The sequence below is a fragment of the Lates calcarifer genome, linkage group LG20, assembly GCF_001640805.2.
Source record: "Lates calcarifer isolate ASB-BC8 linkage group LG20, TLL_Latcal_v3, whole genome shotgun sequence".
Classification (NCBI taxonomy): domain Eukaryota; kingdom Metazoa; phylum Chordata; class Actinopteri; family Centropomidae; genus Lates; species Lates calcarifer.
Genome location: NC_066852.1, coordinates 8330985 through 8348607, shown reverse-complemented (window position 1 = coordinate 8348607; position 17623 = coordinate 8330985). Strand labels below are relative to the sequence as shown.

The following is a 17623-nucleotide window of genomic DNA, read 5'->3' as shown; positions in this document are numbered from 1 at the left end:
CCCTTTTCTCCTCCAGGCAAAAGGTATTTCCCATTGTGAGAGGGAATGCAGGTAATCATGGGTTTAATCTCGCTAGCAGTTTGGGACCTGGACCAAATGACGCAGAAATGTCACAGACAGAGGAGGGCTGTGGGAGAAGTCCATATATGTATCTATGGGGGTGCAGGGCAGTGAATGTAAACAACATTTTCAGGAGTGCTTTATAAGAGCTTTATTCACATTTCAGTCTTCATCACCAAAGCAACAGTGAGCAACACTTAGGAGTAAATGCCTAAGGATCTGCTCTATAGTATACAGTGCGTACATCCCACATGCAGTATAGGGTTTGGGAGTGATGCCCCAAGTTAATGACTTCACACTGTAAATGAATGTGACAGTGAACACAATGTCTGACCCTTGTTCCACAGAGAGAGTCTGCACCTCGCTGCAGCCAGACAGCAGACAGACACACACTGATGTTTGAGCCAATACTCCAGAGAGTCCCCTCTCACTGCTCTATCAATTATTCACACAGTCATAACATAGCTGGCCAATAAAACACACACAGACAAAAACAAAACCTTGTGGCTAAAAGGAGTCATACAGAGTCAGCTACAGGAATATATCTTACATAGGTGTTATTTTATTCACATTGTTACATTAAATTGTCCAAAAAAATCTAATCCTGTGGCCTTTTAACTGGAGCTTTAACAATTATTAGATTAATAGATCTGTTGTTTGACAGAAAATTTAGTAGCTATTTTGATACCTTTATTGTTTTGAGGCAATTTTTAAGAAAAAATGTCTAAATCCTCTGGTTTCGGCTTCTCCACTGTGAGCAATTACAGCTTCTCTCTGTTCTGCATCATTGTAAACTGAATATCTTTTGGTTTTTGGGCTGTTGCTCAGACAAAACAAGACAAGACATTTTCTAATGTTTAATAGACTACACAATGAATTGCTTGGTCAAAATAAACCACAGGTGACTCAGTGAAAGTAAGTGTTAGCTCCAGTCCTACTTTTAACTATGATGTACATCTGTGCAATTTCTTGTTCACCAAACATGATCTGCAAAATACTAGAGAGAGATGTGTGTGAGAATAAGGTTATTTTGCAAATACATCACAACTCAATCTCTCATCATCACTACTAATAAAATACACAACACAATTTACCACAACTTACCAGCGTTAAGCTTTGTCACTATATTCATGTGACTAAAGGCAAAAAATAAAATTAAAAATTAATTGTTTTATTCAGCCCATTAATCACCCTTATACATGCCTGTCTAACACAGTGGATGCTAGGTTTCATCACATGACAACAGAACAATGAGGCTGAATACATCCTCTGTGAGATTTGTGATTAGTTTCAGGAACTCGCAAGTTGTGGTAAAATCTGAAAAGGCTTCCATATAGACACACCGCTCTACTTTCTGTTCTCCCATTGGTACAAACTGGGTCAGTGGTGACCTGTGGGGCTGGCGACAGTGCGTCAAACACCCAACACTCTGCATTTAGCAACAGATAAGTACCAAACTCTTTAAAAGTTTTTTTTCTTTTCATGTAACTATTTTATCTACCCTGCCAAGTGCATATACAAATACAATGATCTACACAACCATCCATTTATGTAACAAGCAACAGAACACATAGCCTCTGCTGTCATTCCTGCAGGCAATACTGAGTCTTCAGTTCACCTGTGAAGCACTTCTTCAATTTGTGGGAGGAAACTTCCACAGACACAGACAGAACTTGATAACTCCAAACACATTTTCCTTACATAGACACTGTATTCTGATAATAACCTCAACTAATTTCCACCGGTGAGAGCAACTATGGCACTGACCAAAGAACTTGAAAAGCTGGCCTTTAATACTGCTTTTTAGTGGGAGAAATATGACTGCACTTGTTATAGAGCTGCTTTGAGTAGTGTGAAATAGCTCCCCACATTTTTTGCTGAACATCAGATATGCCATTATATCTACAGCAGAGAAAAAAATGACATGCTGACAAGGTAACAAAGCCTATATTTACAGCCTAAAGAACCACAGCTGACAATAGATTGAGTAACACATACTCTTATGTTTGGGTTATTTTAGAAGGCAGGAAATGCCCCTGCTAACTGGATCGACTGAGATAAAATTATTCCTTATGTGAACAGCCGCAGCATTTATAGAGAGTAAACAAAGAGTGGCTTCGGTGTCACATCAGAGCTGAAACATACTTGCATACCCTTGCACATTCTCCAAAGTTAAACAGCTTGACCAGATACTCCTAAGGTCTCCAAGTGAATTGTTTTAATTGCCAGATTTGGCAGTGGCTGGAATTAATGTGTGTGATATAAAGATTCCTGGCCACTGATACCTGGCACCAATGTATTATCACAGTTACTGTAAATTAAAACTATACTTTTAACAAAAAATGACGAAGCTAAACCTGGGTCTGACATGTTATACTCGTACAACAGAAAAACACTGAAAAAAATGATCACTTTCAAGGGATTTCTGACTGTGCCAACCTGGCCTTAGCTCCATACTGTCCTATAGACTGTAACTGAGCAATCAAGGCTGTGTGTAATAGGGTCATCAGGTTAAATAACTGCCTTCAGTGGAGTGATTGTATTCATTTTCTTGTACAGTGGCTCCATTTGGAACTCACATTGTGAGAACACAACAATCACTAGACAGGCAGCCATATGGTATCCAGACAGGTGTTAAAGAGTGTGGATCACAGAGGACCACACAGTCAACAAGCTCATTAGCCTTTAGAGGAATCATCTTTGTTTCATGACTGACATTAACAGCTGCTTTACAGATTTGTGCTCAAAGTCAAATACAGTATATTTTCCATAACGGTTCTAAATGACAGATGAAACAGTAGCCACTGAAACAAAGATCCCAAACAACAGTGACAAATGTGTACATTACTGTACATACCGTCATCATCTTGACTTACTAGGTTACTGAAATCAGATAATTTAAGATTCTTATTCACTGTTCACTGTCTTAAGCCTACAGCAGAAAGGAGTTTACTTAATGAATGAGAGTAAGGATAAGAGAAAATATGAATAAAATAAACATTTTTATACTGTATTTTTCATATCACTAACATGTCAGTTGATGCATATTCCTACCACTGCAGCAAAACGTGGCAGGGCGGTTACATTCAAGTCAGAAATAAACACTCCACTGCCCTTGTGTTTTAGGTCACTAACAGAGGTTGTGCATCTACTCACAGTATGTCTGCTAACAAACACGATGTTTGATTTTGGCACACAAATCAGTTCTGAAGCTATGAGCCTTTGTTTGTTTGTTAATTAATTGTTCATAAGGAATATATCTTCCGTTTCTCCAACAAACTTTTAGTCAAACAAGAAACATGTAATACAATACATGTGATAACTTTCTGCTCTGTGGGCTTAGTCACCCTGGATCTGATGATTAACATCACCTACACAGTTAAACCAGCCTCTCTCCATATACTCCATTTATAACCCAGCCAATTCATTTGGGGGTTTGCTGAACATAAATGCAATCTTCCAGCTACAGTTTCACCCACTTTCTTTCTGCTGTACAATACCTGCTCAGCCTCTTACAACTGTGTTTTACCCTTATTACAGAGGACTACAGACATTCATTATATTCTTATACGAATGCATCCCTGACACACAGACACACACACACCCAGCCACACACACCCCCTAGCAAACGCACAATCATCACTTATCACTAGTGATAACAAAACAAAAGAACAGTTGTGGTACCCCCCACTGCAAATAATGGTGTAATTATAAACAATAATCTAAAGAGTGACAGCCCCCACTGGTCTGAAACGGACAAATAATCATTTCTAATGCATCATTTAATGACTCCCTCTCAGTTTCTGAGGCCACAGATCGTCTCCAAGGTTGTGTGTTGACAGTTCATTAGGGGTTTTTACTACACTGCGATTGCGGAGATTGGGTAATGAAGAGGTGGGGGTGGGAAAGACAGCAGGCAATGTTGCACACAGATTACCACCTTGACATCCTGTTTCATCATGGATACATTCAAACCATCAAACAAAGGAAAAGGGACTGAGGTTTTAACCCATAAGAACCCAGACCCATTTCTTCTTTTAGAAAAACGATCAATTATCAATTATGGGGGATGTAAAACAGACTAAATGGATGAGACGTAAACGTTTAATTTTTTAAATAATTTTTTTATTTTCTTGGGGACTTCATGAGTTAAAAGTCAATTATTATAACAACATTTAAAGAGTTGGTGGCACCTGTGTCACTGTGGGCTCTTATGGGTTAAGAAAGAAATGGTTAAACATGCTGTAGTGAGAACTACTAGTTGGCATTCCTTTCTTAGCAGTGTACCATATGATCTAAATAAACTAATTAGCTATGCCCAAATTAATCTAAGAATGAACATAATCTTATACTTAAATGGAAATAAGAGTGTAAAGACTTGACTTAAACTTTGCTCAAAAGGAAAACACTGTGCCAGGTTAGTGAGTGACAGCTCAACATGACCCTGGTTGATTCAGCTGACTTCACGTGTTGTTCTTCAGTCTAGGATGAAAACACTGCACTGTCTGTTTGGTCTACAGCACCAAGGCAATATCTATTAACTATTAACAAAGCAGTATCTATCAACTGTGTTTAGAAGTATTAAACCACGCATAATCAATAATTCCAGATGTTTTCAAATAAAGGTGTTGTTTTACCAAAGACCATATTTCAGTAAATTACAAAGACGTCTTTTATCAGTTGGACTGAATAATCTCAGAAAGTTTCTTCCATTGATGTTTCTTATTGTACAAGCTACATGATATATATATCAGTTACATGAAACCCTCATGGGTTCCGTACTACTTTTCAATTGGCTACCATTAAGTGGATATTTTGTCTTAACATGATATGGGGGTGAAATTGGGTTATTACAGTTATTCAGCATATACCTGTCAACCCCCTGATTCTACAACAGCACTGTCCCAGATAACATGCTCCATACACAAGTTCAGTGTTATCCAATACAAATGATAGTGCAACTACCTGTTTTAAAATGAACACTGTAAAATGTACACTGCACAATCCTTAGTTTGCAATGGGAAAAGGATCATAAACCCACAAATACAAGTAATGGGTCGAAAATATCCCATCGAAATGTTTTACTGAGAAGACTCATGATCCTGTGACACACTATCCAATTTCTGTTACTCTAATAATTAGTGTGACTACCAGATGCCTCTCGTATGCCCAAACCAGGCCCAAACATCAACCATCTTGAATGATTCTGGAAGACAACTAAAGTTCCACACTTACCTTATGTATCCCTTCCACTTCAAACCCATTGAGGTTTGCATATAGTGAGTGGTGCCTCTTTCCTAACAATGATGTTGAAGTGACAGTAGCCGTGGCTGGGACTGCCTTGTCCGAGAGCTCATGCTGCGTATTAACCTGCTCTTCCAACCTCCTAAACTCCTGCTGTTGTCGTCCATTAGTGTCCACCTCGTCACGGCTCTCCATCCTTGCGTGTGCCGGTGCAGGCTCGGGCTGCTCAGGCCGAGTGCACAGGTCATACATCACTCTCTGTCAAAGTCAAACAGCACAAATGGGATCAATATGACCAAATGAGGTGCCCAGCCAAGACCGAGCCATCATGGGCTTTTCATTTGCTGGAGGAGAACGACACGGATCAGCTGTGGTAGGCTGACTTCAAGATGATAAAGATGTCACTCTTCTCCCTTTCTCCAACAGTGTATAAGCAGTTTTTCAGAGCTAAGGTGAGGTGTCTGAAACCAAGCAAAGGACTGGTTTTGCCATGGTGAATCTTGTACAGTGGAAGATTAAAACGACAAAAATGGCACTGGTGGACGTCTTGCTTAAAATCTGCTACAGTAAGAGTCAGTGTGCCATATCCAAGACGAAACCAGTTCCATATAAACCAGTAGTTGTAAAGTGCCTCCTACCTCTAAGCACTGTGACGTTTCCCAAAATGAGGACAATCAGCTCTAAAGCGATATTACATTTTTTCAGCCTCGACTTCTCACTGCAATTCAATGAATGTCGTCGTCCTGGTAGCATTCTTCAGCATATTGTTTTTAGTATTTATCACATGTAGCATTGAGTCCTGCTCACTACACTGACATAGCCTGTTCCTTCATGCCTTACCGATCTGTTGTCTGAGGGGATTTTCATAGGTACTTGCCCAGAAATTGAGATACTGCTCCAATTCTTATCCTACATAATGCTGAAACAGTACATGTAGGCCCAACTAAAACAGCAAACAAGACGAGACGTGCGACGGAGAAAAAAGAACACAAAAACGATTTAACTAACAGGTCTCCACTCCAGTTCCCATTCTCTCAGTAAGGCTGAGGTGTGAGTGGCATGTTGACTCTTCAGCTGGGAGCCTGTCCTCATTGATGCTGCTGTGTCAAAAATCAGTTCATCCAGATGCTATAAGACTCGACGGGGCTGCCTAATCCCATCTTGGTTACAGCGCCATAAAGGTGAAGAAAGAGGACGAAGGGAAAAATGTGTGTGTGTGTAAGACGGCGAGTGTCGCTGAGAGGAGGGGGTAGGGAGGACTGCTTCAATCGTCCTATCACAAAAAGGCAGGCTTTGAGACGGGGCCCAATCATTACCGCGACTAGAGCTCGTTTCCATGGAGATGACGCTGGAATGATGTTGGCTGCCTATTGATTGTTCAAGAGGCAGTACACACTGCAACACAGGGAGGCTGCAGGAGGCAGGCAGGGGAACAAGTGTGTCCAGTCCAGACTAATTCTAATGTTTTACTGCAGTTGTGAGCTATAAAAACTCATTAGGTCTGACAAAGTGATGAATGCTACTCACGTTTTACACAAAGGCATTAAAAAAAACATGTAAAGCAGCAGGCCTGATGCTGCCAAATATAAAATCCGTGTCACAACTTAATGCAAGATAATTTATCCTTACTGCCCTCCTCTTTTCTATAGGAGGCACTAACAAGTGCCTGCTAATTGTCTATGAAATGAGCAAGACAGCCAAATAAATCCCCTTAACGAGTAGCAGCCTGAATACAAGCAGGAGAAGGGTTTGTCAAGTTATTATAAATGGCATATAGCTAAATCCTCACTCAACTTTGACAAACTATACATTGTTTAAGAGCACAAAGCCTCACAATTTTATCTGAGTAAGAGGTGCATATACAAAACAGCATTTTAAAAAATCGATTCAATAAAAGACAGTAAAAAACAAAAACAAGTAAAGTAATTTTACCATGTTTGAGCATCTGTAAATTGGGCTCATAATCACGTAGAATAATTCTGGGTTACTTTTCAGAGGCAATCAAGGTCATGATCATCTATAATCAGAGGGGATCAAGAGAGGGAGGGGATGCTATTTTCAGGCTTGTACACACAGCCGGGGGCATTTGTTAAATGATCATACAAAAACCTTTAAGGTGCTTTCAGACAGTTACCATTACATCTGCCACTGAAGGGACACTGGTATTCTGTATTTTGAATGGACAACACCATAGGTTACTGGCTATCTCTGATCCTGCTAACAACCTGTACCATACATCATAGTCTGCTGTTATCCACCTACCCTACTTCCACCATTACGTAGCTTAATTGGGCATATATATAATGTTTATATCATAAACATTGTTTCTTGGTCCAGACCAGATAATCAAACTTTGAAGCTGAGGTGTATTATTCAGGGAACTCAAATACCAGGTAATTTAGTTCCTGTATCATTTTCCTTGATGTGGCTTCTGTGGTTGCCATGGTCACACAGTAGGCCACAGCAGGCAAGCTGGGATGCACCTATCAAACTTTTCTACCACTATTAATTCTGACACCTCAACTTTGAGTATCTGCTGATTCTCAGCACCGACCTCTCTTCTTTCTGCACCTAAAATCTGTGTACCTCACAATGTGGAACTCGGGTGGAATCATTTTTATGTAAGGAAACATGAGGTAGCATGAGGTAGGATTTCTGTAGCACTAAACTGAGCTTGGGGCCTGCTGTGACTGAATAAATGCAAGTGACAGCAGAAATGCTGAGTTTCACACTGACATTGACAAAGAGGCTGTTTATAATGTGGACTGGTCATGTCATGGCCTAAACTCAGTCCACTTAATCAGGTTGGTATTAGCTCAGATAAGGATCTGACATATCAGATCAAGTCATCCCCAGTGGTAAGCTGAAAAAGTTAAAAAGGAAAAAGGAAAGTTAAAGAGAGACATTGTAGCTCAGTTTTGTCAGCTTGTCAGTGCATTCCACAGTAAAACTGTCACATTTACAATGGCTCAATCTAAAAATGAAAGTGATATTCATTTCCTTTAACTGTCTATCATCCCCATTAGAGTGTGCTACACTCAGAAAACGGGTTGATTTGATGGACAGAAAGCCTATAAAAAAAGAGGAGCCCTGACCAGACAGATCAAGCTCATGCATATTAACTGTTTCTCGCAGACATGAGCTACTTATTTTGCACAAATGCTGCATTTCAGCCCTCTCCATTATTAATTCCAGTGTGCTCACAAGACCGTGGCTTTAGTAGCATAAAGACTGAAACCAACCCTGGCGTGAACTCCACTGAACAGTATTTCTCTTCTGCTTCAGCTCCTTTGATAACACAAATTTATTCCCTGATTGGGAACAGAGGTGCTGACAGCAACACAGCCATAGTAATGTGAGATTACTGAAGCATGCATGACCACAGTCACCAGTATGTGTCATCAAATGTTGCACACAGCACACATGCTGTAAATATAAAAACATCTCACTGAGTATAAAACATAACAACAAAAAAGAATCCAGTCGGCATAAGGTAATGCATGTCAAACAGCATAGCTATCTGTCCATTTAGCCAGGTCCATCATGGCTCACTGGTATTGACATCCTATCGCACTGACATATTTTGACAGAGCCTCCCCGTCTGCCTGCCATGTGACTGATGAGCAGGCTGCTGGTCAAATATATCTGACATGAAATTGTATCCATTAAATTAGGACAGAAAAGAAAATGAGCATCTCTAAAACATCATTTGGATTTTAGCAAAAACCTCAGCAGCAAGCTTTCAATAGCTGCTGACTGTGTTGTCAAAGCATCACCACACCTTTCAGATACTGACAGTAATAAGCTGTTAATTTGCAAATGCCAAAAATACATATGCATAGTATCAGATTTAACTTGGAAAATCAGACATTTTATGGCACAAACAGAGGTTATTTAGACAAAAAGGTGTCAGTGGAATTAAAAATGTGGAATGTTTGTGTTATGTATATACAACAGCTCACTTAAACAGTCCCTTCTTGCATACTTGATAGACAATTGACATGATTGAGCATGAACAGTCATGAGCTAGACCATACTTGATTTAAGAGGGATTCCCATTTGAACACCCTTAAAAAACTGAGTTCACCTCATTATCAGCTGCCGAAATAACAACAGCCTTTCCAGTGCTTTGCAAGAAATATGAAACAACAATGACGCTGGGCAAGTGGGCATTGCTGTTTATACACTGTTCAAGCTTTAATTCATTATTTATTTTCCTCTCTATGACAACTTGATCCAAAATTTAAGAGTCAGAAGCATACTGACCCACTTCTGCCACTCCAAAACGGAAAGGATCCACCAAACACATGCCAACCCCCCGTCTCTGCTCACATATCACAGAAAGCTTCTGCTCTGACAACCATAGAAATTCACAAAATTATTTTACATCACATACCACATCAGTCACGTTTTTTCAAATATAATGTATCATAATGGCAATAAATGAGGCTGCACCATTAATGTTTGGTTCTCCTATGTATAGCACTGCAAGCATTGGACTGTCTGGGAAAAAAAAACAAAAAAAAAAACTCCTCATGGAAATGTTACCAGTCTCTAGTTTGTTCTCCATGTTAGTGCTGCTGGCTATGCACCACTGCTTTCTTTTTACATATTGTGTTGCCTGAGAACAGCACCTCACACAGAGTTACATAGTTTCTTCACTTGAGACCACAGTTGTATAAAGATATATTGATAGAAACTGGCCATTCATATCAATTTACAATGATTATGGCTTAAATTGTCCAGATTATGTGATGCTAAATCAATATTAATATAGTGCTTTTGATTTGATGATCATTCTGCTAATTAGCAGCTCAGTTTCTGTGATGTTGTCTTTTTGTTTGATTACTGTGGTGATGAGAGTAAGTTATATAAGCTTAAGTTATTACAGGCAATGCTTGTCAGCTTGTAATTTACAGTTTGAAGATAAACCAAACTACATTACAATATAAATTGTATTTTAGTTAAAGGTTTCCTGTGGAGTCTTTGACCTCTAGTACTGCTATGGAGCTGTTTTTCTATGAGTAGGTCCCTCTTTTGTTTATCTCATGCACAAGCATGGGGACGCATGTGCATTATGCAGGTGGTGTGGTACATACTCCTGTCAGTGGTTTCACATTATTTTACTAGTCTAGTGGCAGGAACACGTCAGGAAATACTGCAAAGAAGAAGAATACTTGCATGGACATAAACAATACTTTTCTTTTAAATCGGTTTTGTAAATGTTTTATGAGGAAAGAAATGCATTCAACACATTTGTTAGACCTTGAGGATACACACAATGCATTTTGGTGAGTAACATTGAATGTAAATGTCACGTGTTTGTATACACCCAAACTCCACTGGGCACCTTTAAGCAAACACAGGAGAGCAGAAAGTACCTTTCAATCGCAGGGCAAAGATGACAGATTTGTTTCCAGGGCCATCATGTTCTTGTTCCTCTTTCCCAAACACTAGCTACTATATTTGCAGCATTTACCTGAGATTAATTGTATGAATATAATGTCTGACAATCCAGCCTGTTGATTTAAATTCAAGAAATGAAATGCACTGGTTATGATGTGATTTGCCATCTTGATTAGGCCAAAAATCATTTTCCTCTAAAACAAATGTGCAGCATACTGTAGATTATAAAAATACAACATAAAACATCTTTTTGTTACAAACCATTCAGTGTTTCATGGGAGTGAGTGTGAAGACAGACCACCAAAGAAAGGTGTAATATATTTATACATCTATACGCCAAACCTACAACCAATATACTGTATATATTGAGTTCACAGTGATGCAATTTCTGACTTAACCAGTGAAAATGTATATGAATAGTTTGGAAATGTGAAACAGCTTACCTCCATGTTTCTGTCCATGCATTTGGAGGGCGATGGCTCATCTGACCCAGAGGACTCAGTGCAGCTGGGGGGCTGGTTGTCCCAGCCTGCATGGGGAGTGTTGTGAGGGTGACAAATATTCAGAGAGCTGCTCCAACAGGTGTCCACGACTGCAGTGGTGGTGCAGGGGTCAGCTGCACGCAAGTCCCTGCCTGAAGACTGCTTTTGCTGATCTTGTTTGGTTTTCTTCTTGGATGAGTGGGAGGCACTCTGAGATTTCTGAAGTGTCTGACAGGAGTTATCACTGACTTCCTGAGCTGGCTTTCTTGAGAGACTTTTCAAAATGAAGCCGTGGCGTCCTCCTCTCTGCTTCTCCTGCAACAGTCTTCTATGGGCCTCTAGCAGGTGGCAGAGGAAGATGGCCTTTTCTAGCTCAAATTCCTGCCTGTGATGCAATTTATAGAATGCCTGCTCACCATTTATTTTCTCATACAGCGTCAGCAGTAACTGCTCCAGCTTTTTATACGTTTCTCCACTACACAAACAAAAAGCTTCTTTCCCTGCGGACTCAACCTTACTGCGTCGTCCAGCGTCTTTAATGTTCACCTCGTTAGCCAGCAGTTGCCCATGCCTGTCCTTTTGGTACCCACGCCTTGCCCTCAGCTCCCTCACAGCCCTCTGCTGTTCCCTCTCCGCTTCTTCTCGCAGGCGCCTTAGCTCCACACAGAGTTCACCGTGGGCCTGCTGTGTTCGGTCCTTCTCCGCTTCCAAATCAGCACGCAGCCTCTCGAGCTCTCGTCCATAGTCAGTCCGGCTCTGGCACGGTTTCTTGGATGACAGTGCCAGAGGGTTATCCCTGTCTTTCCTCATGATGCCTCATTCACAGCACAACATGCAAGGAGAGGCAAGACACATTCGCTTCTAAGGAAGAGCCATGCATCAGAACTGAGAGGAAGCGCAGGTGGGTGATGGGATGGATATCAGACATGCAGCATGCAATTATCACACCAGGTCACAGGTCACTGGGAAGATGAGACAGTAGAGGATGTGAGAAAAATGGAAAAAGTGTCATGTATGAATGTTTTAGATGAATGCACTAACAAAAAATGCTGTGTTGCTATGGTGAAACCACAAGTGATGATTAAAGTATCCCCTCTCACTGTTAGTAGAAGGATTCAGGGGGAAAAAAAGCTTGAAATAGCTTTAGGAAAGGAAGCACACACACAAAACAAATCTCATGATATTTTGCTATGAATGGAGAAAGGAAGCCTCAAGAAATTATCTCTTTGCAGCGAGAAGCAAAGAAATTTATGGTGATAGCTGCCTGTGTAGAGTCCAACCAATAAACAATGTGACTGGATACATGAAGTGGTATTTTACAGATACCTTACCATGGCTATGTTTATACCTAATATATACATTTTATTTGTTTTATTTAAACCTTGCTTAATGAACAGATTTGGGCATCATGCAGATATCTGGCAGAACTAACAACCTAAAAAAGAAACAGTCACTTCTCAGTTAACTTATGCTTGGGAGCAGGAGTCTGACCTCCAGCTGAGGATGCAACAGGTGAAAAGCTGAACTTCCAGTCAAGCAGCACTGCACCGTTAGCTATCGTTACTGAAGCCAGTTTTAACCACGACTAGCTCAATTTAGCGGTGCCCATATGGGTGCTGGGACACGGTTCATATTACAGGGAGGATGGGGGCTTGGCTAATGGCTAATTAACTAGCTTACATACTAGCAAACCGTTATATGGTCAAGTGGGTGATGCTAAAATAGGCAACTCTATCTGATAACATGAATAACAGTGCTGTACAATAATGGAGCTGCAACAAGTCCTGACTAGCTAACTGCGTCTTATTAGCCACTGTTAGCTTACCGTTAAGTTTTCTAGCCACAACTTGTATCAAACTCACCTCTCAGCGAACTCAAAAAATACTTTTAACTTTCATCAATGAAGTCATCCTCTTTCAAGCAAGATACTTTTGTCGACATTAAAAGTAGCTGTCCAGCAACAGTGAGACAGCTAACGTTGGTTGTTAAAGGTCCATAAAGCCATGCAAGCAGAGTTTGTTTATCTGTCAGGCAGCAGTGTGACACTCATACAGGCTGTGTCCAGCGTCACCGTGCTGGCCCGTCCAGGAGCAGTGCTGCCTTCACTTGCACTTCGCCAAACAATCGCTTATCCTCTATTTAAATTTATTTCATTATGAAGACCAAAATAAAGATTTCATGTTAATTTTGAAACTCAGACGCTATAGACCTGCATCGTTCTGCAAACAACGGGTGGGTAGTGTGTATTGACTTTCAATCAAAGTTCTCAGTCGTGTATCTCTCAACTGTTGTTATATGCATCTTTACCGGTCCTTTTATCTACACTTTTACTCGGCTCCTAACATTTTAAGGGCCGTTCTTTCTAGTTTCATTCGGCTTACAGATTTATTTCAGTTGTTCGTCTCAATGACTCACTATCTATCGTTCCTCTGCATTTAAACAAAAATGGCAACATTACCCACAGTCCATGAAGGCAACATAATCATTGAGTCCAACCAACTTGTGTGAGATGGATGACCACTAGTGGTTACAGGCTGCTAGTGCTGAATTTGTCTGGTGTTTGTAGCTTTATAAATAACTTTTGATACACTAATTATCTTTTATCTTGAAAAATAGTTGTTTTAATTATTCTTAAATGTGATACATTCTCCTAATGCTCCTTAACCAATGACTGATGTTCATGCTCAGTGTTAATAGACCAGTATATTCTTTTGTCCTCTGAAGAAGAAGCCCATTTTATGAAGCCAGTGATTGTGTACTCTGAGAGGAAGAATTTAATTTGATCAGACTTCTACAACACATGTGCTGGAAACGTATTGTGTTATGACTACTCTTATCGGTTGTAAATCCAGCAGCTTTGTCTGTAAACAATTTTTACTTATTAGGATAAGAATTCTAATTAGCTGCTTTGGCTCTACATTGCTGGTTATGCTCATGATGGCTTAGTCACACTCATGCCTTATTGGAAAATTGCATAGAATACAGCCATTTTTAATGTTAAACCTATTCTGTGGTTCCAACCTTTCTATGAACTGCAATATTAACAATGAACTTTCTCTCAGAAATGATCATTTGTCATCTCTTATCTTTACATTTACTTTCTCTGTGCAATGTCAAATGTCAGCACAGTGTTTAATAAGAGAGGATCACCTGTGTTGTGTACAAGTGTGTCGTAACGTTGACACAGTTTCATGTGGCAAACAGGAAAGAGGAAAGAGCAGACAAAGGATAGAGAAGATTAGGCTGAAGATAAATTTACTCAATCAAAGTTCAAAGTCAAGCTCACTGAGACTACTGGCAGGCCTATGTGATGCAAAAAAGTAGTAATAAGATAGAAAACAGGGTTTAGGAATGGTCAAAGAAGTAAGAGATATGATTTTACATGTATTTCACATAATCCACGGACAGTTTCAGAGAAAACAAAGAAAGTGTGATTGCTTCTCTTACTGTTATCAAAAATGTTGCAATCAACCCAGTGTTACATCTAACTTAAAAAAAAAAAAACAGGAATACAGTATTTCATATGATTCCTGTGACCTTGAAAAAATCCTTCATGAGATTTCATAATTTGGCAAAGGCCATGATATTGAAATGTATAAATCCTCAAAGGTATGTACCCTTTCAATATCACGTTGCCAAAATCCATCAAAGAGGCAGAGTAGACCATGTCTGACCACTGGGTGGCGTTTGTATTAGCAGAGAATTGGACAGTTCCTCAATATTTTTGTGGTATACTCCTTAAGAGCATTGCTCAAAATGTCTGCTTTTCCCTCTGAATTTCTGTCCATAAATTCAGCATCAGTGGAGATTATCTCTAATGGCTTGTGTTCACTGTGAGGGTGAAAGAGACAGAGATAGACAGAGAGACAGATTCAGCATACCACTCTGTGTTATCAGGGTGTCCTTGGGCCGCTCCCTCTCTCATTTCCATCTCTATCTGCTCACGTGTGGCAGACTGTTGGAAAGAGGCAGGGAGAGAGAGAGAGAGAGAGAGAGAGCAAATGCACAGCAAAATCCCAATTCTTGCTGCTGCATCTGCTTAATCATTTAACACATTTTCCTGCAAACAGTGTATTTTTACCTCTGCAGTAAAGACACTCTTAAAGACATCAGTGCAAATAAATAACAGTCTTGTTGCCTCATTGTACATCTACCTTGATTGTGATCTGTACATGCAGTATTTACCTACAGTATATATCTTTATGTGTCCCGACTTATATCTGCATATCAATGTAAATTTTATAATGTAACAGGCACTATTGCACTTACTGACATTTTGAGTGTGTATTTATCCTATCTACATTTCTTATAATGTAGAAAAGTGTATAATGTATATCTCCTAATTCTTTTCTTATTCCCTGTAGTTTCAGCTGATAGATTCTGATCTACAAAGTGTCATTAGTGGCCTCTTTTTTTGTTTTTGACAGCAGCTTTGAATCTACATGATGTATTAATTTCTGTAAATTCTCCTAAAATAGCATTTCAAGTAAAATTCATTCACACAGGCCAAATGACCAGAGGCAGGTATAATGTTTTCTTACAGTCTTTTATCTCCAAGACAATCGAGGCTCCTTTTTTTTATTGTAACTTACTGTGCTTCCTGTTGTGTATTAGCACTATGCTATAAGAGACGAAAAACTTTTAATGATAATCCTGTCAACACTGGTATTTTCTTACCTTTTTAAAGAAATATAATACCCTGAAGGTTATGTAATATATCAGCAGCAACTTTGTTACCAAATCTTTAAAACATGTCAAATCTATTTTTATCTGGAGGGCATATATAAAGCTCGCTGCTTCCATTTATTTCTAATCAAGGAATTTCATAGTTGTGTAGTATTAGAAGAATTAATTTGAAGTCTTGTTATGTGGATATTAATGGTGTTAACTGTTTGACAGTTTCAGCACCTGATATAGAATACTGCCTGCCTTCATGACCCACTTAACGTAATTGTCCAGGACAAAGGTGTCAGGATGTCATGTTGTAGTATGTGTGTCAAACTCAAGTTCAAAGTCAAGACCCTCGTATCTAGGGAACAAAAGCATTTAGATAACCCATGTCCTTTTGAGACCAGGACACTATGACATCTATGATCATCTAGGTGATCCATGAATTCACTTCCTCTTACATGAGTCTACACCATTATTTAATAGTTATGTGAAATAGACTCCAACAATAGCTGACCTCACCAAATCACCAACTCTCTAACAAGGCATGTATTCCAGAAACTTCATTATTCCCTACTGAGAATGGCCCATTTGCTCACATTGTATGCGTCTCTGCTCGGAAAGTCAACTGGGAAATGAGGAAACTGGACTTTCTAGAGCCTTTTCTTCCCTCTGGCCTTTTGTTTAAACAAGTTACCGAACCACAGGAAAAGCTTTACTTACTGTCACCGTGTCTGTCCATGACACTAACACAAGCCGATCCCACAAAATTCAGCCTCCAACATTGAACTGACAAAGAGAATCTTTACAAAGCACTTGAAAAGACAGGGGCTTTTTAACTCCCAGTCAAAGCCATAAATGAGGTTGGTCAGGTAATCATTTCTGACCATCTCCCCATTTTTGTATGTCTTAGCACAGCTGGGAATCCTTGTAATATGTGTTCAGAAGTGTCCAGTAACACATGAACCGTCCAACACATACTGAAACAAATCAGTATGTTTATAGTAACAATGAATTATGTCAGCTCTAGGGAGCATTTTAGCCTTTTTCAACTGATTGTTTTATTTTACAGCAAAATCATCCACTCTCACCTAAAAGGCGTAGCCAGAAAATCTGGGCCCCATGGATATGCACTTGTCTTTCTGTTACATCCTCAGTAAAATGATTAGTAAAGTAGCCTAATTATAATCTGTCAGCAAGGTAACTATCATGTTGTCAGCCAGCTAAGTCCAATCTATTTACCATTATTAAACCACTGTGTAACAGGTGAATCATCCATCAAACCTTTTAGTCAGCCACCAATAACAATTAACTTACAAGGCTACTAATGTAACGTTTAAAAATCGTACAATAAAATAAACATTTAATTGTAGGCTTCATGAGCATCCTCCCCATGTTGTGGCCACCACTCATCACTATTTTAGCCCTTGGCATGGTTTTCAGCAGGCAGCTGTTTTCAGTGGAGAAGCTCTGATAAAACCCTTCTTACCTGGCATCAAATGGCAGACAAATAAAGTTAGCAACTAGCTAGTGAACAACATAGAGCTTTAAAGAGCCAAATATTTCCAGGAGTTGGTAGAGACCAAGACCAGAGCTAAAAGGTGATTGAATAGTGGACTAATATTCATCAGGTGACTGGGAATATGGTTCCAAATGAATGATATGTTGTTTTGTGGTAGGCAGCAGTTTGCTTACAAGTTAGCTAGTAATTAGTAAAGTAGCCTAATTAGCTAATGTTGATGCTCACAAACTAAGTAATACTA

At 39.6% G+C, this 17623-nt stretch overlaps 1 protein-coding gene across 9 annotated transcripts in view; it reads right to left on the bottom strand.

The window, feature by feature from the left end:
• Window positions 1-13271, bottom strand: part of LOC108893640 (peripheral-type benzodiazepine receptor-associated protein 1) — a 61684-nt gene extending 48413 nt beyond the window's left edge. For 6 of the 9 annotated variants that reach the window (XM_018691823.2, XM_018691828.2, XM_018691826.2 and 3 more), the window contains exons 1-3: window positions 13055-13271; window positions 11154-12154; window positions 5296-5562 (exon numbers count right to left, since the gene is read on the bottom strand). In XM_018691823.2, coding sequence (XP_018547339.1) covers window positions 5296-5562; window positions 11154-12002 — 1116 coding nt within the window. In that variant the 5' untranslated portion in view covers window positions 12003-12154; window positions 13055-13271. The other 3 variants (XM_018691832.2, XM_018691831.2, XM_018691824.2) reach the window with 3 other exon arrangements.
• Between the last annotated feature and the right edge of the window lie 4352 nt (window positions 13272-17623).